We start from the raw sequence: 26,583 nt of genomic DNA, 5'->3' as shown, positions 1-26,583 counted from the left end.
CGCTACACAAACAACAAGCCATTCCCGTGCTTCTGACTGTATTTGTATTTATTTCAATGCTGCACAAACAAGGCACGGCAAGATGTTCAGGATGCTCAGTTTGCAGTTGATTTAGTGGTCAACAAAATATACACTCTCCCTACTCACCCCCTCTCCATGCAGCCACTGCTATGAACAGGTGAATATAACACCATTCATTCAACCACTCAATCACTGGTCCTTGACCACACCCTCCATGACATGCGTGACCAGTGTCAAACTAACATCTGATGCTGACACAAACATAAACATCAACATACCAGCACATGGCACCTACAACCCAGTCCCTAATGATTAACATTGTAATAATTACATCATAACAAATAAACAAGAAACACGCAATCACAAAATCCAGAATTGTCCCCGTTTATAGTCCATCAGCACAATTCATCAATGGGCTCTTCTTTCCGGAAAAGAAGTAGAACACACTACTTTGCTGTCAGTCAGTAACTGAGAGGCCTGGCTGCCGCTTCCTGTAGAAGACAGATGTTGGTTATGTGCCTGTCCAAGGAGCTGGTCTTGGTCTTGATGAACAACCGTTGCACGAATCCTCTTTTGTCTGGGAAGGTTTGGATGACTCTTCCCCTGACCCACGAGTTCTGAAGTGCTGTCTCCTCCAGAATAAGCATGATGACCCCTACTGCGAAGTTGCACTTGATACCAGTCCCCTTCTGACATTCCTTCAACTGTGGTAAATATTCCTTGGTCCATCTCTTCCAAAAGAGATTGGAAATGTACTGGATTTGCTGATGAACATAGATGTCATTCCTCTGAAATTCCCCTGCTGGTAGGGAAGGGGAGGTTTTCAACAGCAATAGATGATTAGGTGTTAAAGCCTCCAGATAACTAGGTTTGGCTGAGGTGATTGGTGATTGGAAGACCATTAATGATGGCTTCAACCTCACAGAGGACAGTGTGCAGTCCCTCCTCATCAAGATTTTTCACTTAAAGGGTGGCATTCAAGACTTTCCACACAGATCTGATCAACCTTTGCCAGGCGCCTCCATTTTCCTGCTTGGAAGAAGATCTTTCTTGCTCCTGTGAGTCAGACTGGATGGAGGCTGCATCAGACCATTTCCTCCTTTGGCTAAGACACCGCAGCAAGTTCTTTAGCCTAATAACCCAAGCCACAGCCCTTCTCAAATGGGTCCAAGAGGAAAAATGATGGATCACCCGAGTGGTTGCATCCACATCCTCTGAGGTCTGCACCACATTCGCTGCCACGCCTTGACCTTGACTTCTGGATCATTTGGCAAAGGTTCCCCTGAACAAACTGAACCCACAGACAAGTCCTGCTCAGGATGCAGAAGATACGCAGGTCCTGACAACCAAGTCCTACTCCTCAGAAACTGATCAGCCTTCAGCCCTCTGGAGGCCACATCTGAAGGATTGCTTAGGGTGTTTACATACCTCCACTGAGATGGCTGCGATACTTTGAGTACCCTGTCAGCAACAAAGGTGCAGAACCTTGAAGTCTCGTTCTTAATGTACTTTAGTACGGGTTACTGTCTGTCCAAAATGTTAACGACATGTGCAACTCCCTCTTCCAAAAGGTGTCCAAGGTGACTTGCCATGGTAGTAGCTGTGAGCTCCATATGAGGTATTGAGACTGACTTCAAAGGAGACACCCTGGACTTTCCCATAACAAAGCTGCTGTGCACCTGTACATGTGCATTATGCGGAAGTAGTTAGGTCACTGCACCATAACCATTTTCACTTGCATCTCTAAAGTGGTGGAATTGTGCTACAGTGACCTCTCCGAAATCTGGGGGCTTTAGGCACTGAGCAACCTGAAAACGTTTTATCTGATGGAGTTCCTTTAATCAGTTTCTCCATTCCTGTGCAGCTGATTGTGATAAAGGGTCATTTCAGCTGAGTTGCTGCCACCACAGCTCCTGCAAGATGATCTTAGCAGAGAGGACAATGGGACTCAGAATTCCTAGGGGATCATATATAGAACTGATGACAAAGAGGATCCCCCTTCTCGTCAAAGGCCTGTCCTGCACCACGATCTTGAACTTGAAGGCCTCAGACTGAATGCACCATTGCACCCCAAGCACTCTCTCAAAACTCTCTTAAAGCCTCCTCTGGCACATATGGAGACCAGGTCATGGTAAAGCACCACCGCTTCATCCTCAATGGCTGTCGATACCAAACAGTCATTCACATAAAAGCAATGCAGAAGCCTCTCAATTGTCTCTTGACAGAACCATTCTTCAATGTCCTTGGCACATTTCCTCAGTGCAAAGTTAGCACAACTTGGTGAGAAAGTTGCACCAAAACAGATGTACCAACATTCTGAAGTCCATGAAATCTTGGGTGCAATCACCGAAAGGGAAATAACTGTCACAGTAGATTTGTTGCATATAAAAGTAAACACAAAAAGATAAAATAAAATTAGATTAAAGTAAAAAAAAAAAAAAAAAAAGATATAAATAGAATTTACAGAATTAGAATTATGAAAAAAATATACAAAAATAGTTGGCAAAACAGTGTCCAAGATTGTTTGGTTAGTTGCATAGCAACAGCAGCTATTTTATCATCATGACTAGATTTTAGAGAACTCAAGGTTGATAGATATCCCTCTTTTCCGTGTTAGGGTATATTTTAGCAAGTGATGTAAGATTTTAAACTGTATTATGCTTAATTTGGCACATGAAGAGCTACCATTCACTCTTAGTAAAGCGCTGTCTATCTTCTTCCAAGTCCTCTCCTAGCTCATCCACCCAAGCTGCATTGATCTTTGCAAGAGTTGTATTTTTAAAAGATATACAGTTATTGATTCTTGAAATAAGTCCTTTAAAGCTGAAGGTAGTTTCTAACATATGGCAAACTTGGAAATAACAAAACAGGCTAGACCAAGGGAGGCCAAATTTATGCAATAAGTCATTAAAGCTAGTGAAAATACTGTTTATATACATATTTCAAAATTTATCAATGCCTTGTCTTTGCCAGAGAGTGAATTCGGAGTCTAGTCTAGCTGGAAAGAAAAGATGATTATTGTGTCTGGGACTTATATGGAGAAGATTATTAAAACTGAAGCTATGTCTAAGTTGAAACCATATTTTGAGGGTATTTATGACTACTGGATTGTTGGTGTATTGAGAAGTAGAGATGGGGAGGCTAGATGTGACCAGTGCAAGATGCAGCTTCAAAACGGCACCAGCCTGTATCAGGACTGTGGAGCCAGTGCATTTTAGGCCTCTGTAACAGTTCTAGCCGTAATATAGGTTTCTTCCCGTCCCATAAAAATGAAGTGAAGACCTAATCAATAGGTTTGAAGAAAGATTTAGGGAGATTAAGTAGAATACACTGAAACAGACAGAGAAATTAGGGGAGCACATTCATTTTTATACAGTTCACTTTTCCCGCTAAAGATGGATAAAGTTTTTTCCATTTCTTCAAGTCTAATTTGGCTTTCTCAAATAGCAAATAAAAGTTTTCCTGGTAAAGCTTCTGCATGTTCCTTGCAATGTTAATGCCCAGATATCTAAAGCCCTTTCTAGACATTTGGAAAGGTAGAGCATTGTCCAGTCCGAGAAACAGGGAGTCCTAGAAACAGGGTCCGACAGGGTCCGATACATACATTAATAAATCATCTGCATACAGAGATACTCTGTGCTCTTCCCTTCCCCTATGGATTGCACTTAATGAGAGTAATCATTTAAGTGTAACGGACAAGGGCTCTATGGCCAGGGCAAATAGCAGTGGGCTGATCAGACAGCCCTGACGTGTGCCTCTTGACAGCTGAAAATACTGAGAGCGCTTACCATTAGTAATCACTGATGCTTTGGGTGAAGTGTATGAGTTTAATCCATGAAATAAAATTAGGACCATACCCAAATTTCTTTAAGCATGTAAATAAATCCTACCCTATCGAAAGCTTTCTCAGCATTGAGCATGATAACCACCTCGGGGACTGCTCTGGACGCAGGAGAGTGAATAATATTTAATAGCCAGCGGAATGAATGACGCCCCATAATAAAACCAGTTTGGTCAGCAGAGATCACATCATGCATTGTGCTTTCTAAGCGTAAGCCAAGGGCCTTGGCCAAGATCTTCACGTCACAGTTTAAAAGAGAGATAAGTCGATGTGAGCCACATTCCGTGCTATCTTTACCTGGCTTAAGCAAGAGGGTAACTGATGCTTCAGTCAGTGTCAGTGGATCGGATCTATAGGACAAAGAATAATTAAACATATCAAGTACTGAGTACTGAGAATCCACTATAGCTATTGCTTTAATGAACTCCTCCTGTTTTATTCTTTTCATTTTATTTGTTTTAGCAGAATATGATATAATCTCATCTCTGATTACCACTTTTAATGTTTCCCACAAAAGAGGAGGGGAAGTGTCATCATTTTTGTTGAGATCTATAAAGTCATCTATTTTTTTGGGAAATCATTTCACAAAAAGTGTCATCAACCAGAAGATTTCTGTCCAATTTCCAAGAAGAGTGTTCTAATTCGTAAGAAAGGAATGCAAGGTCTAATATTACAGGGGCATCTTCTGATTCAACTATAGTTCAGTATTCAGCGTTTGTGACAAAGGGGAGAAGAGTCTGGTCAATAAAAAAATAATCTATTCTATTATACGAGTAGTGTACAGAGGGGAAAAAAAAAGAAAAGGTCTTGCTTTGTGGAAATAAAGAATGCCAGGGGTCAACACTTCCTATCTGGTTCATAAAGTTTGATAACAGCTTGGCCTTTTTAGACAGGTTCGTAGATTTGAAATTGGAACATCTACTACTGGATTCATTACACAGTTTAAATCGCTGCCAAATATCAATTGTTGTGAGTTCAAATCTGGAATTAATGAAATTATTTTCCCCATAAATTTATCATCATCCCAATTTGGGGCATAGATATTCATCAAAACCACCGGCTTATGGCAGAGAAGCCCAGAAACCATTACAAATCGTCCGTGTGGGTCTGAGGTGACAGTGGTTGCACTAAATTGAATTCTCTTATTAATCAATATGGCTGTTCCACAAGTTTTAGAATTAAGACTGGAATGGAAAACATTCCCCACCCATCCTTTTTTTAGTCTGACTTGATCTTTAACCAGTAAATGGGTTTCCTATAGAAATGTATCATCACATTTTAAGTATTTTAGATGATTAAATATGCTGGCTCTTTTAACAAGCCCATTTACACCTTTCAGATTCCAGCTAATGAATCATATGGCAGCCCTCTTTGCATCAATACCATCCCTAATGTTTAACTATAAAGAATAAGAATGGAAAGAGTAGTAAGTACAGATAAGTAAGAGCAATGGTTGTAATAAAGTACACAATTATGTTTCTTAGATGAACTAAAGTGAGCATTTGTTGCAAAAATGTAGTGGTGTAACTAAAACTAGGCACAGTGTGTCCAGTGAAGTCTGCAGCAGTTTGATAGCCTCTTGAATCAGGGAAGAAACATCCTCCTATAACGAGGTTCTTTGTTTGGCGAACTCTGCAGACAGCTGGTCCATGCTGACCACAGCTGCTGGAGTTTCTGCCGATGCTGAAGAGTTGCTAGCTGCAAAAGATGCTAGCTTGCCCGCAGCACTCATAGCAGCATGTGTAGCCGGAGTTTCCAAGTTGTTGGCTGATTTAGTGTTTTTAGGTTTGCTCATCTTATGCGAAATTGACTAAACTAGGTCAAGCAACGTAGATTATATCAAAATGCTCACAGAAAGGTAGTTAAAAAATTAAAGTAACAAAATGCGAACTGGGAGCCTTAACACATGCGTCCTCTCTCTATATGATGCAACCGAAAGTCCGGTGGCTACCAATTTTATGGATATTTTAACTGATCGTCTTGTGATTTTATTTTTAGATAGTTTTAATAAGAAAATTCAAAAAACAGTACTCGATGAAGTTGCTCCAAAACAAAAAAACTCACCTGCAACCCAACACTTCCATGGATTAATGATGAAATAAAACAATTAAAAAGAAAGTGTCGGGTTGGAAATGGAGAAAGAACAAATTACAAATAAACCTCCATATTCTAAAGTCTGAGCTAAAAACATACAATAAGGCAATACAGGAAGCAAGACGGGCACATTTTTCAAACATTATCAGTGAAAACCATAATGTAAATGTAAATGTACTTTATTTATACAGTCCTTTACAACAATCCTTTCAGTGTACCAAAGTGCTTTACACTGTAAAAAAAAATCGTAAATTACAATACAGTTTGTACTTGTAATTATAACAAGATTTCGTCTAATTTTCAGGTTGTTTTAACAATTAATTCGAAACATTTTCACGTTTTTAAACAATTAAATTACCTAGAAATATGGTAAATAAATGTTGAATTACGAATAATAATGCTTAAATTTACAGAAATGTACTGTTATTAATCGGTTTTAATGACATTATTTTATGGGAAGAGATTGTATATTACTTTATATTTGATGTAATATAACAGTATATGACACAAAATAATGTGATTCATCTTTCAAAACACGTCAAAAAACTGTTGCAAAACTATCGTATTTTCCGGACTATAGAGCGCACCTCAATATAAGCCACACCCACAAAGTTTTTTTTATTTTATTTTTTTTTTTTTAAATGGAAATGTACATATATAAGCCGCACCGGGCTATAAACTGCTGATATCTACTGAACTGATTAGTTTAGCTGAATATAACTGATCAGTTTCCGAACGGTGCCTGTAACATAAAAGTAAATGTGCTGATCAAACAAAACAGAAAAGTTATTGGTTTATTCATCCTCCTCCTGGGAACTGAAACTACTGAAGTCATCTTCTTCAGTGTCTGAGTTGAACAGCCTCAGAAGAGCTTCGTCACATACCTTTTCTGTGTCGCTGTCATCCCGGGGTAAAGCTGGCTGAAAATGATGCTTTTTGCATGCGGCCAGTTTTTGTGAAGGATTTATCGCAAAAAAAAAAAAAAAGAAGCCGCATCTTTGCATAAGCTGCATGGTTCAAAGCATGGGGAAAAAAGTAGCGGCTTATAGTCCGGAAAACACGGTAGATATTTGGTTAGATTGCAAGAATGAAGCTGAACAAGAACAGCTCAATTTCCCATTCTCCCTATTTTTATTCAACTGTAACAGGTAGCTATTATTACAGCAATATTCCAAAATATCCAATTCAATTAAAATGACTGGTTCTGAAACAAAAAAACAATAAAATTCAACTGAACTGGTTATGAAAAAAAAGTAAAAAAGAAAGAAGTACAAAATAGTTGAGTTACCAATTTACATACAAGGCATCCATAACCTGGCCGAGTCACCATACATCCACAACATTGATTACAAACTTTGTCAAACCTCACTGGAAATGAATCCATACTCTATCCAGACAGTTGACGAGGTGTGGTGTCCATACTTGAACTTTTTGTTGACCGTGGTGAAGTTGCAGTTTCTGAGCTGTAACCACCTGAAGAGAAGACAGAAAACATTAGCGGTTAATAAGAGCTAAAAACAGTTTAAGGGGCAGGACCAGGATAAAGGTGCAAGAAGATACAGCCTTTTCCAACACCACAGCAGTCACACGAGTCCGACTTTAGATGACACCGTTGCTTTGGGATAGACAAGCTTGTGAGATGTCAACATAACACACTACTAAGAAAATACACACCAGACTGACTATACATGGGAACTAAATGAACAACATATTGTTGTTGGGGGAACTATTGCTACTACTTTTACTGTCACATGTTAATCTTTCAAACTCCAGATGACTCGGAGTCAACAGTGCTATGCTTAAGTGAAATTACTCTTGTCCCACAAAGCTTGTACACATGCAAATGGTAATAATCTAGTTTCTGCTCAGGTTTCCAACATTTAATGCTCTGTCTTTCTTGTTTCACTTCATACAATGCAAATGCTGGCATATAGGACACATCATGAGGTGTAACAAAGTATACGTGCTGGTCCGGCATCACAAGCATGAGCTCAGTCTTTCTGAATTCAAGTGCCTAACCTTGGTTTAAACACAGAAAGACCCTTTTCGTACCGAGTGCCTTTCCACTGCACCTTGGTAGCTGCTCAACATTGGATTCTTTGACTAAGGTTTCTCCTACTGTGAAGTGCATTGCTTCACTGTACAGTTCAGCATGGAAAGGAGTGGAGTTCTTAACCACCAGTTTATGCCATGAAATCAACTCTCACCACTTATCTGCAGAGAGAACGAAAAAAAAAAATATAAATCATGAAATTTCCCAAAATCTAAATAAATGCTATTGGTTGTGAAATAGTCGACGTAAACTGTATTAGCAGATCTCCCCTCAATAAACCAGAAGATGAACGTTAGCTTATCCTTTACATATTTCTCAGTATGGTGTTGAATTTCATGCTGACCACTGACTAGTGTTGCACCAAAATTAAAACGTGAAAAACCTTGAAAAAGGCAGAGTAGGTCGCTCTTCCTATATTTGTGAGAGGCAAGAGGAAGATGAAAATATTAGTTTTAAGAAAGAGTAACTGGTTGAAATAAACCATTACCAAATCTCAGTATCATTTATAAAACATTTGTTGTCTCTTCTTTGGAAGAAAATACACTTAAAATGTCTCAGTAGTGACACCTGCAAGTGGAAGAGTAGGAGCAGTCTGCGTGGAAAGAAGACTTTGACATTTTGACACGTTCCATAAAATCCAGCTTCCTATCCTAGCCAGAAATCATGCTATTTCAAGACACCCAGTAAAAGTTATGGCCAAAAAATTAGTGAAAAAGAGGATTAATAATCGATTATTGTTCATTGTTGCAGCTCTAAAGAAATGTTTTTCCTCTTTCTCTCCGCCTGTGTCAGTCAGTTCACAAAAGCAAACGTAATGACTCACTGTTAAGTGCTAAGCTAACGTTAGTGTAAATAAAATAAAAAGTGGTTGATCTGGCTGACTACTAACAGTCATAGATATATACTGGCCCCCGCTGGCCATACTTTTGTCATCATTTTTGTCTTTTGTGTTTGTGCAGGGAGACGTTACAGCAGTAAAATGTCTCCTGATTACACGTGTTTTGTTCAGACATGATTTGAAATAATTCAAGACGTTGTGATTTACATTGGATTGTATATATATACACACAGTAGCCTACATTGTTAAATAGTTATTTTACTATTAATTTCTCAGTAATTTTAAATGATTTTTTGAAGTTTTAAGTTTTAAAGTTGAATTTTACAGTTTATTCCATTAAATAACGCACAAATATTTGTAAAATTACAATACATTTGTGAACGTATTTTAACAATAAATATCAGTATTTTTATTTTCACAGTTACAGTAATTTCATGTTATTTTACATCGGACGTGTCTCTTCTTAATCACAGTCTCTTTTCATAAATTAAATTGTATTTTATAAACAGAAACTATCTGTAAAATAAACAGTAATATACGTTATATTACTTTTTTTTTTACAGTGTACAGCAGGTTATAAATAAAGAGAAGAATAAGCAAAAACTATTTAAATCAATAGAAGAACAGTGAAAAGCAATAAAATACAACAAAATCGAAAAGATACAATAAGATAAAAGTGTTACTACTGGGTAGAGTTGAGCCAGATATTAGGCTGAAACGAGTATCTGGTACGGATCGAGCACTTTTGCAGAGTACGAGTATTATAGGACTAATAGGAGTCAATATCTGAGCTCAGAATGAATGAAATCCTCATTGGTTATCTGACTGTGTCTGCATTCTGTGATAGGCGCTGCTCCCCTCCTCTACACACATACACATGTGTTACTGTGTCCCTCTCTGCTCACTGTGACACACAACAGCTCTCTGTCTCTCAGGTTCGCGGTCTTTTCCCATAACATTTAGAGTTTCTTCAGGTTTGTTTTTACTGTGGTTTGTAATTACTTATCAACCAGTGGAGTTCTAGTAAACGTGGGTTCGTTCGGACGTGGTGCAGATTAATGCAACTTGTGCTGCGTCCCTGCCTGATGGAGGTCTTTTTCTTTTTCTTTGTTTTAACCGTTGGCTGGCTCTAACCATTTTTTTTTTTATTTTTTACTTCACAGAGAGTGTCTGACACTTTCTTGTTGTATTTCATTAAAAAATAAAGGTAGCAGTGGTATAAATATTACAAATTAAGCTACACACTCAGCTATAATTGACCCAAGTGGTAACATGTGCAATGAGAAGAGGATAGGGCCAAGAATAGATCCTTGTGGGACTCCAGAGGAGAGAGGAGCAGTGGAAGAGGACAGGTCACCAACCATAACGGGGAAGGTTATTCTGGACAAATAAGACGTAAACCACTTCAATGCAGAGCCATGCATGCCGACATAAGTACTTAGATGTGACAGGAGGACTCCATGGTCCACTGTGTCAAGGGCTGCTGTGAGATCAAGCAGCACTAACACAACAGGGCATTTGGCATCCACAGACAGAGCAATATCGTTGTGCACCTTTAACAGTGCAGACTCAGTGCTGTGCTGAGAAGAAAGGACTGTAATTGTATAAAAACTACTTTTTCTAAAACCTTGTAAAGAAAGGGCAGATTTGAAACAGGTCTAAAGTTTGATAACACTGAGGGGTCAAGATTAGGCTTTTTAAGAAGGGGCATGACCACAGCATGTTTAAAGGCAGATGGGACGGTTCTTAATCTAAGGCAGGAGTTAATAAAAACCAGGAGACTGGGCCCCACAATATTAAAAACCATTTTCAACACTTTGGCAGGGACAATATCCAATGGGCGATTTGTAGGTTTCAGAGATTTCACTATGTCACAGAGAGAAGAGAGGAAAACCAGTTCAAACTCAGCAGAATGAGCTGGGGCAACAGGCAAATCCTTATTTGTTCTCATAATGACACTCTCACTGGTGTCTTTTCTGACAGAATCCACTTTGTCAACAAAATAATGAAGAAAATTCTCACAAGTGACTTTTGATACATCAGTCACAGCAGAAGTGCATGGGTTAACAAAAACATTTATTGTATCAAATAGCACCTTGGGACAATGACTGCTGCTAGAAATAATATTAGAGAGGTACAGAGATTTTGCTTCACGTACAGCTCTCTGATAATCAGTGAGACAGTCCCTTGACATTTCCAGAGACACATGCAGTTTGTCTTCAGTCTGCGTTTTGCCTGCCTGCAACATTGCCTGATGGTGCGGGTAGTGTCATTCAGCCAGAGGTCCGTTCTTGGCTTGGCAGATTTTAGCCTAAAAGGGGCAATAGAGTCCAGAATCCCAGCACAGGTGGAATAGAAGGAGGAGAGAAAATGATCAGGACAGAGACGGGAAGCCAAGCCATTCAAGGGAAGAAACTGTAAGTCATTGAAAGCAACAGTAAATTCATCGTCTGTGGAGGGAGTGATGATACTCCGCTGACAGGATGGAGCAAGAGGTTTGCTGACTGGTTGGGGGGGCTATCACTTCAAAAACGATAGGGAGATGATCTGAGATTGCAGTCTCAGATCATCTCTTTAAGGGAAACCGAGAGCCTGAAAGAAATACCAAGGTCCAATGTGTGCCCAAGATGGTGTGTTGGTTTATCCACAGATGAAGTCAGTGGCAAATTGGTCAGATGGGCAACAAACGTGAACATTAAAATCCCCACAGATCAGGAGCTTGTCATATTTTGGGGGAATGACTCGTAAATAAAGCCCTTATCATATTTCGATTATAGACGACTGCACACAAAACATGACTTACGATCTCCAGCTTAAACAATTGCAATTCAGACAAGGAGTATGTACCTGATGGAAGAAGAAGTCGACATTCAAAATTATCATTGAACACAGCAGCAAGCCCCCCGCCCCGACAATCACGGGGAGCTGAACAAAGAACAGCTGGGTGGGAGGAACTCAGAAAACGCAATGTTTTCACCTGGTTTCAGCCAGGTTTCAGTCAACAGGAGGAAATCCAAGGAATACTTAGTAAACTAGACATTTAGGATAACTCTTATTTGCAATGGATCTGGTGTTGATGAGAGCCATGCGTACCAAACGCTGATCCGTCTTTATGGAGGCACATTTAACCAGACGGAGATTATCTAGCACGTGGTCCTGTCTACGGATCCTCACAGATCCGCGGCAGGGAGGTGGGTACCCAGCCTCCAGTATGGCTGGCAGCAATATATCTTAATATTTTAGATATTAAGACGTGGATGGCAGAGAACTTCCTACAGCTCAACCAGGACAATACTGAGGTTTTAGTTATCAGACCTGAGGCTCAGAAAGAGAAACTCTTACCACAACTACACACAATGTAGACCTTTGGCATTATTATTGACTCTGAGCTTGGTTGGTAACACTTTCTATGAAGGTTGTATTTATAATGCCCTATGAATGCACTCATAGTATTTTATAAGGTGTCTATAAAGCATTATAATGGTCATTATTACCATCTATACATATTCACAAGTCGTCATAACCAACGTCATGATGCATCATGACAACTGGTTATGAATGATTATAATTTTAATCTGAATAGTGCATTATAAATATGTCAATATCTGTCTAGTCACTTGTTAGTATTATGATGCATCATAACTACTTTGCTTTGCTAAATGTGTATAGTGATGCATAATGAGTTTTGACTTCGCCTATAGTGCTTTATATCTGTAGCCATAAGTATATGTAATAAAGTTATAATAATGTATACATCTCCCTACAGCACACACTTATAAACAGCTATGCAATATCATTATTTGTCAGCTCTAAGTAAAGTGACAAGAATATGACACTATTATTAACAGATATAAGTTACTATGAGTAATTAAAAGGTGCAATGAACTAAGTCCTGAGTCTGGCATCTTTACCTCATATGCAGAATATTATAAATGACTATGTTAATATCATAGGTGTTATTTGTCAGCTTGAAGTAAAGTAGAGCAAATGAGGTGTTGCAGATATAAGATTATAAACAAATATGAGGCACAATGAAATGAGAGCCTGGACAGTAAAGACAAAAGGACTGCATTTAGTTCACTTTATTTTCATTTAAACCAACACACATACTCAGAATGATTATCAATGTTCTGAGCACATTACATAAACACATGAAACACATGAAACAGGCCACAAAAGTGGCACGGCGTGGTCCTAGAGATGTGGCTCTTAAAAGTGCCTTTGAGGCAAATCTTTAGTGCTCTAGCTGGGTTTGTTTTTTATGCATAAAGGTTTGATTGAAAACACATAAGCAGATCACGTTTTTTTGTTTAAAGCAGCCTAATGAGACATTATGTTACCGCATATCATGCAGGCACCGCAGATTACCCGTAGGTGGCTTAAGTTAGCTAGACGAAAGTGACCCGACACGGCTAGTTTTAATTCACAAATTAGATCATTTTCATATTCTTGCGTTTAATTATTGAAACCATTCGAAATCATTGCTTTCATACGTAAACCATGTGCTTCATGTAAGCAAAGTAAGGCATTAGCTCCCAAAACACTAGCAGGACAGAGAGACGTCCTACCTGTCCTGGAGAGGGCTCAGCAGAGAAAGGGCAGAAAAAAACGCGTTACGACCAGTACATACAGTCAATGCTTTACAACAGTGGGAGGAGCTGGAGAGGGTGGTGGGTGGGGTCAGAGGTCAGGGGTCATGGACTAAGAAATGACATTTCTACAATAATAATAATATTATTAAACACGATATTAAAATAATATCTGATGGCATTGCCAGTGTAGTGGTATCTTGCCGTACATAGAAATAAATAAATGCAGACATTTCTAGCGATCCTGTATGTTAAATCCCAACCCGGTCTCACAGTGGATGTGAAACTCTCACGAAAATGAATCTATTGTTTGGTGCCTGCCGATTTTTCTCAAATTTTTGTGCCGCTCGAAACGAATTGCAAACTGATGTATTTCAATTGGAAGGTATTTCATGCTATGAGGACGACTGTCAATGTGACACTGCGCAATGAAGGGGTTTGATTTTATTTCATTTTTGAACCTTAATTACAATGGAACAGGACATTTTATTTCCCAGATATTCCTCAAGGAATGTGAAATACGATACACGATCGGGAGGGACAGTAAAGTCGTGTGATCGTTTATCGTATTTCACACTGGTTAATTATTTAGACTAGATTTGTAATGGTATTATTTAGGTTTTTAATGTAATGTCAATTTTGCTGCAGGATTCGGCACTTTGAGATTCGAAAAAAAAATTGATGGTTATTTGTTATATCGGTTTCTTTATACAGGATCGCTAGAAATGTCCGCATTTATTCATGCGGACATTGCCATCAGATATTATGTCAAAACTAATGCCATCAGATATTATTTTAATATCGTTTTTATTAATATTATTATTATTGTAGAAATGTCATTCCTTAGTCCATGACCCCTGATCTCTGACCCCACCCACCCACCTCCCTCTCCAGCTCCTCCCACTGTCGTAAAGCATTGACTGTATGTACTGGTTGTAAAGCGGTTTTTCTGCCCTTTCTCCGCTGAGCCCTTTCCAGGACAGGTAGGATATGTCTCCGTCCTGCTAGTGTTTTCAGAGCTAATGCCTTACTTTGCTTACATGAAGCACATTGTTTACATATTAAAGCAATGATTTCAAATGGTTTCAATCATTAAACGCAAGAATATGAAAACGATCTAACTTGTGAGGGAAAACTAGCCGTGTCTGGTAACTTTCGTCTAGCTAGCTTAAGCCACCTACGGGTAATCTGCGGTGCCTGCATGATATGCGGTAACATAATGTCTCATTAGGCTGCTTTAAACAACAAAAACGTGATCTGCTTATGTGTTTTCAATCAAACCTTTCTGCATAAAAACAAACCCAGCTAGATCACTAAAGATTTGCCTGTGTTCTTCTTATAGTTGCTGTCAAACCATCTCCTGACCTCTGACCCTGAATCACCTCACCAACCCAAAGGCACTTTTAAGAGCCACATCTCTAGGACCACGCCGTGCCACTTTCTTGGCCTGTTTCACGTGTTTCATGTGTTTGTGTAATGTGCTCAGAGCATTGATAATCATTCTGATTATGTGTGTTAGTTTAAATGAGAATAAAGTGAACTTAATGCATTCCTTTTGTCTTTACTGTCCAGGCTCTCATTTCATTGTGCCTCATATTTGTTTATAATAGTCTTTTATCTATTTATATACACCTCATTTTCTCTACTTTACTTAAAGCTGACAAATAACACCTATGATATTAACATAGTCATTTATAATATTTCGCATATGGGGTAAAGATGCCAGACTCAGTCCTTAGTTCATTGCACCTTTTAATTACTCATAGTAACTTATATCTGTTAATAATAGTGTCATATTCTTGTCACTTTACTTAGAGCTGACGAATAGCACTCGTGATATTGCATAGCTGTTTATAAGTGTGTGCTGTAGGGAGATGTATACTTTATTATAACTTTATTACATATACTTATAGCTACAGATATAAAGCACTATAGTAGAAGTCAAAACTCATTATGCAGCACTGCACACATTTAGCAAAGCAAAGTAGTTATGATGCATCATAAAACTAACAAGTGACTAGGCAGATATTGACATATTTATAATGCACTATTCAGATTAAAATTATAATCATTCATAACCAGTTGTCATAATGCATCATGAAGTTGGTTATGACGACTTGTGAATATGTATAGATGGTAATAATGACCATTATAATGCTTTATAGACACCTTATGAAATACTATGAGTGCATTCATAGGGCATTATAAATACAACCTTCATAGAAAGTGTTACCGCTTGGTTTTATTCCTCATGTTAAAAGCATAGTAAAAGCTGGATTTTACCACCTCAAGAGCATAGCCAGAGTCCACCCGTTTCTCTCTTGAGCAAACACAGACGCTGATGCATGCAATAAATAAAGCTGATTTGATTTGATTTGACCACACTCCCGGTAACATGTGTGACTGGCGTCAAACTAACAGCTGATACTGACACCAACATAAACATCAACATACCAGCATATAGTACCTACAATAGCAAATACAAAGAAAACCACTAAACCTTCCAACCAAAACAAAATTAAGACAAGACAAGACAAGATAAGACAGTACTTTATTGATCCCCATTGGGGAAATTCAAATGTTACAGCAGCACAACAGTGACCAGAAAGAAATTAAAGAATTAAAGAAATTAAATAGGACAACAAGATTAAACAGGACACCAGGCAACAAGCAACAACAAGTACAGGATACAAAGTGAAAGCAGTTTGGATAAAGTGACAGTGTAAGTAGGCTACATATGGGCTCAGTGAGTTCAGAGCTGTGAGCTCTGTTCACACTGCCGTTGTACAGTCTGATGGCAGTGGGCACTAAGGAGCTTCAGACACTCCTTTTAACCCCATATACAGCATATCACATTTAATTCAACTTAAACCAACAAAAATTATACATTCACCAGCCTACCAGACTCTTAACTGGTCTCTTAACACGGATGCCATTACAGGAAGGGACTACTCGTCTTCCTTCGGAGACTCAGATCCTTCAGTGTGTACATTGAAATGCTACTCATATTCTACAAGTCACCACTGTCTATATGCTGAAATACTCACCTGTAAATTGGTCAAATGTACATAGTTTTACATGTTAATACAGTCTTATACATATTTCCAGTCTTCCTCCTCTTTTTGGTTATGTTGATGTATGTGTATGTTTGTGTACAAGCCACTGGACACTCAAATTTTCACCAGGGGATGAATAAAGTATTTTTCTATTCTATTCTTTTTCTATTCTTCTTCTGAGAAATTGAGAAACAAACTGGGTTGTGGTGCCTGCCAAGGCTCAGTCTTCAGTCCAACAGTTTCTAATCTGTACATCCTGCCACTTGGCAAAGTCATTAGGAGTCACAGAATAAGTTTTTTCATAGCTCTGCTGATGATACATAGCTATAAATAATTGTGTCTACTGATGACCCAGGACTGATTGAGGTCCTTCTTAACACTATTTTAGAGATTAAGACCTGGATGGCAGAGAATTTCCCACAGTTTAACCAGGACAAAACTAAGGTTTTAGTTATTGGTTCTGAGGCAAAATTACAGAAAATGTCTGAGAGAACATATTACACCAGTTTTAAGATTTCTCTCTGAGGACACCAGCTTCCTCCCACCTCATGCTCATGAGGCTCATTGGTGATTCTAAATTGCCATAAGTGTGAGTGTGAATGGTTGTCTATCTCTCTGTGTTGGTCCTGATGTAGACTGGCAACCTGTGGAGGGTGTACCCCACCTCTCACCCAATGATAGCTGGGATAGACTCCAGCCTCCCCCGACTGCAGCATATGACCCCCCACCCCTACCACACCCCCTCAGACACATACAGCAACTTACAAGGATGGCAGATCCCCAGCCCACCCTGGCCCACCCCATGAACCCCCACTTCAACCCCACGCTCGAATGTGCCCCACCTACGTGAACCAGCATAACATTAAGACCCTTTACAATTTGTCATTTTCTAGTTCTATTTGACACTGAGCTTCCCCTACCAGCACTAAAACTGCCTGTCCCTTTGCTCACGCATAATCAATTCTACCACACCTAGCCTATTGTCAGTGCCTATATTGCTGATTCCACAGTCTGTTATTGAATTCCTCTCTATTTGTTTGACAACTGAAGCACTATTAGACCTCTTCCAAACATCATGTCTGTCTATCTTGGATTCCATCGTCCCTCTCAAGATCAAAGCAAGGAGGTCTAAAATGAACCACTGGCTAAATGAATCTACACGCTCTATACGCAGAGAGTGCCGGAAAGCAGAGCATAAATGGACAAAAGACAAACTGCATATATCGTGTGAAATATACAGTATAAGGAACTTCTGATTACATACCAATCTGCCGTTAGAGACTCAAAAACAAAATACCTCCAAGATATCATCATCTAGAGCAATCATCACTTCAGAAACCTGTTCAGTATCATAAACTCTGTTATTAACCCCCCAGCTGACTCCCCCTCCCAAATAACTTGTGACCAGTTTAAAGACTTCTTTCTAAACAAAATTGAAAACATCAGGTCAAATATTTCACACACTATGAAAATCTTATTGTTCCTCTGGGAAACCTCCTGTCTTTAACAATTTCATCTCTATTTCATTACCCCAGCTCAGATGCATAATTACAAGCAAGAAGGCAACTAGCTGCAAACTTGATGCAACAAAATTATTGCAGCAATCAATTGAAGCTTAATGACAATTTTTAACAGCTCTTTAGCCACAGGTGTCGTACTGTCTTGTTTCAAGCATGCCATACTCCAGCCATTCATCAAGAAGCCTGGTCTTGACCCAAATATTCCAAACATTTTTACAGTTTTTAAGCTTTCCTTGCAAGATGTTTGGGAAAAAAATATTTTTATTCTGTCCTTCTTAAACCACAACAATATATGTAAAAAAATCCCAGTCAGGGTTCTGGTAACACCACAGCTCAGAGGCATCTCTTTTAAGGGTAACAAATGACCTCCCCTGGGCTGTGAATGCCGGCAAATGCTCCATCTTAATTCTTTTAAACCTCAGTGCAGCCTTAGACACTGTTAACCAAAAAATTCTCCTCCATCTCCTCCATCTCTCCACTGGGTTGGCATGATCGGTCCTGTCCTTGAATGGTTCTGTTCTAGATCTCAAACAAACAATTCATTATTTCTATTGGTAACTCCTCCTCCACACAAATATTACATGTGGGGTTCCCCAGGGCGCAATTTTAGGACCACTTCTCTTCAGTCTGTACATGCTCCCGTTCAGAAAAATTATGCAAAGATAAGACATCTCCTTTCATTGCTATGCCAATGACACACAGATCTATCTCCCCCTCGATTCAAGTCAGACTGACATCACCCGTAGTTTGATGACATCAAAGACTGGGTTTACTACTGTGAGTACCTCGACCACCTCTCCTCCTATATCACATCATATGCAAAGAAACTATGTGTCTTGACAGTAACTTAAGTTTCAACAGGCATCTAAATTCTGTTGTCGGGTCCAGTTTCCTCCACGTCAGAACCATGTCAAAAGTCAGGCACTTCTTATCATCCCCTGACCTAGAAACAGTTATTCATGCATTCATATAATCCAGGCTGGACTACTGCAATTTAACAAGGAGTGAGACCACATCACTACCATTCTTGCGTCATCCGCAACGCAATGTGTGTGGTGCAAATGTTCTTCGCTTTTAAGGTACTATAAAAATGAAATAAACTTAAAAATACAAAACTGCAATTAACATTTCAATGTATTTTTTCTTTTTTTTTACATTACATTTAACAGGTCATCAAAGTATCAGGACATCATCTCCAGAAGTATCCTGATCCGTTCAGGATCTCCTTTTATCTACCAGCTGAAACCAAAGAAAGAGGAGATTGGATCTCTGACTAGGATGACTGTTGGAAAAAGAAACTTGAACAAGACCAATAGAACCATCTTACTGGTTGGAGAAACAGGATCAGGAAAATCTACTTTGATCAACTCTCTGGTCAACTACACCATGGGAGTGAAGTTTGAGGATGAAGTCTGGTTTCAGATCGTAGACGAGAAGGAAAGAAGTCAGTCGGAAAGTCAAACATCAGATGTGATCGTGTACCAGATCTTTGGTTTTGAAGATAAAACTCTGCCCTACTCTCTGACCATCATCGACACCCCTGGATGTGGAGACACCAGAGGAACTGAACAAGATCTTATCATAAGTCAAAGATTGTTGGACTTGTTTAGATCAGAGGATGGAGTTCATGAAGTTAATGCAGTGGGTCTGGTGATGAAGGCCAGTGACAATAGACTCAGTGATCGACTGATGTACATATTTGATTCAGTGGATTCTCTGTTTGGAAAAGACCTGGAGAAAAACACTGTAGCTCTCATGACACACTCAGATGGAAGTAAACCAAAAACTCTTCAAGCTTTAGAAGATATGGATACTAAATGTGCAAAAAATGAGAGCAATCAACCTGTTCACTTCCTGTTTGATAACCAACAGAACCTACAGAGAACAGAGGGAACACAGTTTAGTTTAGAAAGTGCATGGAAACTAACAGAGAAAGGAATGGGTCACTTCACAGCCTTCCTACAAAAAACAACACCTCATCAGCTGCGGGCATTAGTTGGGTTGCATGTACCTATCAGACTGACAGCCTGCATCCACAACCTTGAAGAGAGAATCAAACTGACTGAACTGAAACAGAATGAGATCAAACAGATTCAAGAAGAGATGAAGAAAAATAAAACGTTTCCAGTAGAATTTGATGAGCCCTACAAAGATAAACAACCTATTGATGGTGGGATGAGGTGGTTGGTGTTTTATGGTCAAGCTGTCTGTTGTACTGTCTGTGAGGAGAACTGTCACTATCCTGGATGCACAATGGTCTGGAAACCTGAACACTGTGAGGTCATGAATAGAGGTCACTGTACTTCATGTACCAACAAATGTCCTGTATCAGCTCATGTGAAAGAAAAGTGGAAATATGTGACCAAAACGAGAAGAGTTCAGAAAACTGAAGCTGAAATGAAACAGAAGTATGAGAAGAATAAATCAGAAAGTGAGAAGAGGTTGAGTCTTGTGGAAAATCTTGAGAAAGAAATGAACCAACTGACATCAGAGAAGTCCCAGCTCCTGGATGAGGCCTACCAACATGTTGTCAGACTGAAGCAGATCGCCCCGAATGTTAATTCAGTATCCACTCTTGTCCACTTGGACATCCCGATTGAGAAGATGGAGGAGAGAGAAAACAGAGAGAAGGTCCAGAAACTGGAGGATGGAACAAAAGCAGCACTGCATAACAGGTATGGTAGACCAAAAAGAAGGCACTGTAACATGCAGAAATTTAAACAAAGATATTCTAAAGATAATCTAAATGAGAAACCTTATATATATATATATATATATATATATATATATATAGAGAGAGAGAGAGAGAGAGAGTAAGAGAGAGAAAGAGAGAGTGTGTGTGTGTGTGTGGGGGGGGGTCATAGTCCCAGAGCGAAACCCTTCTGTTGGTAATTGTATCGCTTTAAGATACGCATGCTTGATACAGCTGCTGTTTCTCCTGTCGCTGAAGAGCCACACTGTGTTTATATGGTGTCAACAGAATCGCTGCCAAAAGAGTCACTGATTCAGCTTTGAGTTGGCCTAGGGTTATCTTCTATATTCCCTGTTTTGGGTGCAGCAAGTATGGAGAGCTTGTTGTGCTAGGGTTCCAAGCATTCTTCCGTCTTCTGCCATTGGAGTCTATGGCAGCCCATAGAACCATATGGTAAAAAGTTATGAAATTTTGCACATAGATTAAGGACAGTTGAACATTTAATTTGCCTGAGTTACATGTTGCCAGTAAGTACACTCTAGTGCTACCAACGGGTCAAAGTTGGAGGTACATTTGCATACGTAACTTTTGAACCGTATGCCCGAAATTTTACAAACAAGGTACCGTTGGAATCCTTGGATGATGCTGAGTTCAGCCTACCTTTTGACATCATAATGCGTCATGATAGATTTTCCGCCATCTTGGATTTTGTCAAAAACCTTTACAAGTTTTCACGGATCGCAAATTTTGTCCGATTCTCATGAAAATCGGAACAGACTATCTTCAGACCAAGCCGCACAAAAGTCATGAGATGGACATTTTGTTCGTCCGCTGTGGCAAATCAAAATCAGCAATGAAGGCGTCGTTTTTGATGTGAGCTCATATCTCGGCAACGGTGAGACATATTGACATCACATTTGGCAATATGTGTCCTGACCCGGTCCCAAGTCGTCATTTGGCCTCTAGGGGTGCTGTAATTAGAAAAACATGGTTTTTGCTCATATTTCTTGATGACTTTATATTTGAAATTACTTTGTGACATCCACAGGTACTGTGGGGTGCCCCATTGATAGTTCATGCCAACTTTTGATGGTAGCCGAGTACCATCAGCGGTGAAGTCGCCAAATAGGAAGTTTGGTCATATTTTGGCGACATTTTTCCTTACGAACACCACATTTGGTCAGACGCTTTGTGACTCAAAATTGCATTTTTACTTATTTCTCTTGACGTGTGTGGATTTAAAATAGTTTTTTTTTACTTCTGCTGATACTGTGGAAGGTCCCCTTTCAGCATCTTGCACAAGTTTTCACGTCATTGTAATAATTCGCCCGCCATCTTGGATTTTGTCGAAAACACTTCAAAAGTTTCACCGTTCTCAAATCTTGTCCGATTCTCACACAAATCGGCATAGACTATCTTTAGATCAAGCGATCAAGCGATTATACAACAATTACCAACAAAATAAAGTGCATATTTAAATATATGTTCATGTTGATGGACATTTTGCTCTCAAAATTTAAATTTTTTTGCGAGTGTGCTTCCTGTTTCCATGGAAATAAATGGAAACAGGGAACTGGAACACAATCAGTCACGTCAGTAGACCCCTATGTGTAATGGAACCTAGTTCACAACTACAGCAAATAATCTGAACCTTAGTAATGACCTAGCAACAGAAATGATTTTCTAGTCCCAGATGAGCTGACGTTCATGTTTTAACACAGTCTCGGTCTTTACAGAACTAAATCAATATATATAAATGAGCAAAAATGCTCCAACCATTCATCGAAACTGAAACCACCAAATAAATCAAAATTAACAACAACCGATCTATTTTGTATTTTCTGCGTTTTCCTGCTCCAACTCTGACAGTTACAGTGTTGCCATGGAGACGGACACAATGTTGCCACAGACTTGGCGGAGCATTTTTTTTTAGTGATGAGTCAGCCGTGCTGTAATGCTGATTTGAGCACATTCTAAATATCTTATTGACCAATCAGATTGCTTGGTCGGAACTACTTGTTGTATCATTAATGTTTGAGCCAAAAAGTCATGATTAAGAATACCTTTATTTGATGTAATATTTTATTTACTTGGTTGAAATATGAATAATCTGTTAATTATAACATGTAATGGTTTACTTTTTCAACAGAAGCTCTAGATTCCCCTCAAAATATGATGACATCATCTCCAGAAGTTTTCAGATCTCTTCAGGATCTCCTTCTATCTACCAGCTGAAACCAAAGAAAGAGGAGATTGGAACTCTGACTAGGATGACTGTTGGAGAAAGAAACATGAACAAGACCAATAGAACCATCTTACTGGTTGGAGAAACAGGATCAGGAAAATCTACTCTGATCAACTCTCTGGTCAACTACACCATGGGAGTGAAGTTTGAGGATGAAGTCTGGTTTCAGATCGTAGAGGAGGAGAAAAGAAGTCAATCAGAAAGTCAGACATCAGATGTGATCGTGTACCAGATCTTTGGTTTTGAAGATAAAACTCTGCCCTACTCTCTGACCATCATCGATACTCCTGGATATGGAGACACAGGAGGAATTGGACGTGATCTCATCATCAATCAAAGATTATTTGACTTGTTTAGATCAGAGGATGGAGTTCATGAAGTTAATGCAGTGGGTCTGGTGATGAAGGCCAGTGAGAATCGACTGAATGATCGACTCATGTACGTCTTAAATTCAGTGACGTCTCTGTTTGGAAAAGATCTGGAGAAGAAAATTGTAGCTCTCATGACACACTCACATGGAAGAAAACCTAAAAATGCTCTTCAAGCTCTTGAAGCTGCAAATATTAAATGTGCCAAAAATGAGAAGAATCAACCTGTTTACTTCCTGTTTAACAACTGTCAGAGTGACGAAAGAACAGAGGAAGAAGAAGAAGAATACCTGGAAGATGCTGACAAAATATCAGTGAGAGGAATGAGAGAGTTCACAGTTTTTCTGGAAAAAAATGCTCCTCAGAAAATGGAGAAAACTGTGGATGTGCTAAATGGACGTGTCAGACTGACAGCCTGCATCCAAAACCTGGAAGAGAGAATCAAACTGACTGAACTGAAACAGAATGAGATCAAACAGATTCAAGAAGCTCTGAAGAAACATAAAGAACAGATGAAGTTGAACAAAAACTTCACTGTAGAAATTGATGAGGTCTACAAAGAAAAAGTACCTATTGGTGGTGGGATGTGGGGGTTGTTGTTTTATGAAGGAGCTGTCTGTTGTTCTGTCTGTGAGGAGAACTGTCACTATCCTGGATGCACAATGGTCTGGAAACCTCATAAATGTGAGGTCATGAAGAGAGGTCACTGTACTGTTTGTACCAACAAGTGTCCTGCATTAACCCATTTGAAACAAAAGTGGAAATATGTGACCAAGACGAGGAAAGTTAAGAAAACTGAAGCTGAAATAAAACAGAAGTTTGAGAAGAATAAATCAGAAAGTGAGAATAAGTTGAGCCTTTTGGAAAATCTTGAGAAAGAAATGAACCAACTGACATCAGAGAAGTCCCAGCTCCTGGATGAGGCCTACCAACATGTTGTCAACCTGGAGCAGATTGCCCTGAATGTTGATTCAGTGTCCACTCATGTCCACTTGGACTTCCTGATTGAGAAGACGAAGGAAAGAGGAGACAGAGAGAAGGTCCAGAAACTGGAGGAGATGAAAAACAGAGAGGATGACGGAACCAGAGCAGCACTGATATACATGAAGAATAAACTGGATCTGGAAAATGAGTTAAAGCTTCATTGATGTAGATGATCAGCATGATTGTGATCTTTTAGCTGATCTGATCTTTAAACATTAATCAGTTGTTTGGTTGTGATTGTGTTCAGTGTAATATCCAGTTGATATTTCCAATCAGAAACATGGTGGAGGAAGTATTCAGATCATTGACTTCAGTCAAACTGCCAACACCAACATATTAGTAGTGTTATCAGTTGTCAGTAAAATGTAGTTCATGTATCAGCAGTAAAAGTATTCCATGAGGAAAATGTTGTATCAGTGTGATATGATTGTGTCTCCTATTCCTGGCTTGTTGTTGTCATTCTAATCAGTTTGTACAGAGGATGTTACTCACACTGAACTCAGACACAGTGGAGAAATCCTCTGCTGAGCTGGAGCTCCATCCAACTTTCACACTTGAGTGTTTTTGAAGAGAACAGTCCTGAAATCTAATGTTCTTTGATTTGATTCATACCTTGGATTCTTCATGTGTTCATGCTGGAATGACTAGTTGGAATATTTCACATGACTCAGACTAAATAATTTCAATAATTTTATGTTGTAAACTGTGAATGAGTTTTGAGTAGTTGACATAATCGGTGCTGCAGGTCTAAAGAGAACCTGGAAGATTTTTCATTCTAGATGGAAGTGCACTTCATATCATGTTAATTATACTGATAATACATTTAAGGTCTATTGTACCTTTCAGGTCTCCCAACGTCACCCTAAAGGTGTAAGACCAGGTAAAAACAACAAAGAGTGACAGGGAGAGTGGCAAGGCAAGAAGAGTGCAGGGTCCAGTGAGTCAGCCAAGTGAGTGTTGAGTTGTGATTTGAATGGCTTGTATCAGTAATTTATAATAGGTTTAAATGCATGTGACCTTTTGTGATCAAAGCACAGAGCAAATCCCACCTCCCACAACAATGAAAAAAGAGACTAGTTGCTTAAATGTGTTTTTGCCTTAATGTGTTCTCATCATTCAAAATTGACACATGGTATAGACCACGTGTCAGAAGAGGAACGCTGTCAGATCCATAGGTACTGCTTTACCACAGAGTTCACTTGTTGTAAATACATATCTTAATCTAAATGGAATGACTAGCTGGATTACTTCAGATGACTCAATGGAAACATTTGGATAATTTTATGTTGCTCTGACTTTTTAAATTTATTATATTCTTTTATTCTCTTTCAACCATCTCCTAGATGAAACAGGTTTCTGTGAATCATGAATAAAATCTCTACTTCATGAAATCAGTTTACTCAGAGTGTCTTCACTGGATCATCAGCTACTTTTCAGTGTCTTCAAGCTTCTGCTTAACAATGTTTATGTAAAAGTTGATGTATATTAGCTTACTAATTTGTGCAGCCTGTGTAATTTAATTATTATTATTATTATTATTATTTTTTAAGTTTACCTGGGAAGGTTTAAGTAAATAAAAACTATTCTTCAGGTTAAATCCTACACTCACCATTTGTTTCCAAAGAGCAGGAATCATTAACTATATTTGTCCATACCCTCATTTAAGCACACACACGCATGCATACACCGACACACAGCATACTTGTTACGGCTGCCGCTGTCGGCTGTCGTAGCCTTTTTTGTTGTGTTTTTTTCTTGTTCTGTCAGCTCTATGAAGTAAAAATTGTACATTGGTAATTGTAAATTTGACACTGGAATTGGGTCTGTCACTGTTTAATTATTTAGTGAGAGTTGTTGAAATTTTGATTACTATGTAAAGTGAGATCCTTAGTGGAGTCAGCTGTTTCTTGAACGAGTGCTGACGACTAGGCACCATGGCAGAAAGGTTGGATGAATTCGTAGTAAATCCTACTATTGAACAAGTACATAGTTGTAGGAAGGATGATATAGTGGAGACAGCGACTCACTTCTATATCCCCTTTGTCCGGTCCATGTTTAAAAAAGAAATTAAAGAACGAGTGATTGGTGGATTGGTGGAACGGGGGGTGATTACACTGACTGAACAGATGGAGTCTGTGTCTCTTCCCAGTTCTCCAGCAGAAGCAGAGAGTGGTCCAAGTACTGAGATGCCCGTAAATGCTGGGAAAGCCTACCAGGCAGGTGTGTGAGGGAAGACCCCGTTTACTCTGCCCAAGTATGATCCTTGAAATAAGAAAAGCTGA

General features: G+C 39.1%; 1 protein-coding gene across 1 annotated transcript in view; it reads left to right on the top strand.

The window, feature by feature from the left end:
• Window positions 1-25,701, top strand: part of LOC124996228 — a 39,786-nt gene extending 14,085 nt beyond the window's left edge. The window contains exons 3-4 of the mRNA XM_047569031.1: window positions 19,182-20,687; window positions 22,854-25,701. Coding sequence (XP_047424987.1) covers window positions 19,182-20,687; window positions 22,854-24,465 — 3,118 coding nt within the window. The 3' untranslated portion in view covers window positions 24,466-25,701. The remainder of the gene's footprint in view (window positions 1-19,181; window positions 20,688-22,853) is intronic.
• Window positions 25,702-26,583: the final 882 nt, after the last annotated feature.

The sequence above is a fragment of the Mugil cephalus genome, chromosome 19, assembly GCF_022458985.1.
Source record: "Mugil cephalus isolate CIBA_MC_2020 chromosome 19, CIBA_Mcephalus_1.1, whole genome shotgun sequence".
Classification (NCBI taxonomy): domain Eukaryota; kingdom Metazoa; phylum Chordata; class Actinopteri; order Mugiliformes; family Mugilidae; genus Mugil; species Mugil cephalus.
The sequence above is the reverse complement of the archived record's forward strand: the minus strand, read 5'-3'. Positions and strand labels throughout refer to the sequence as shown.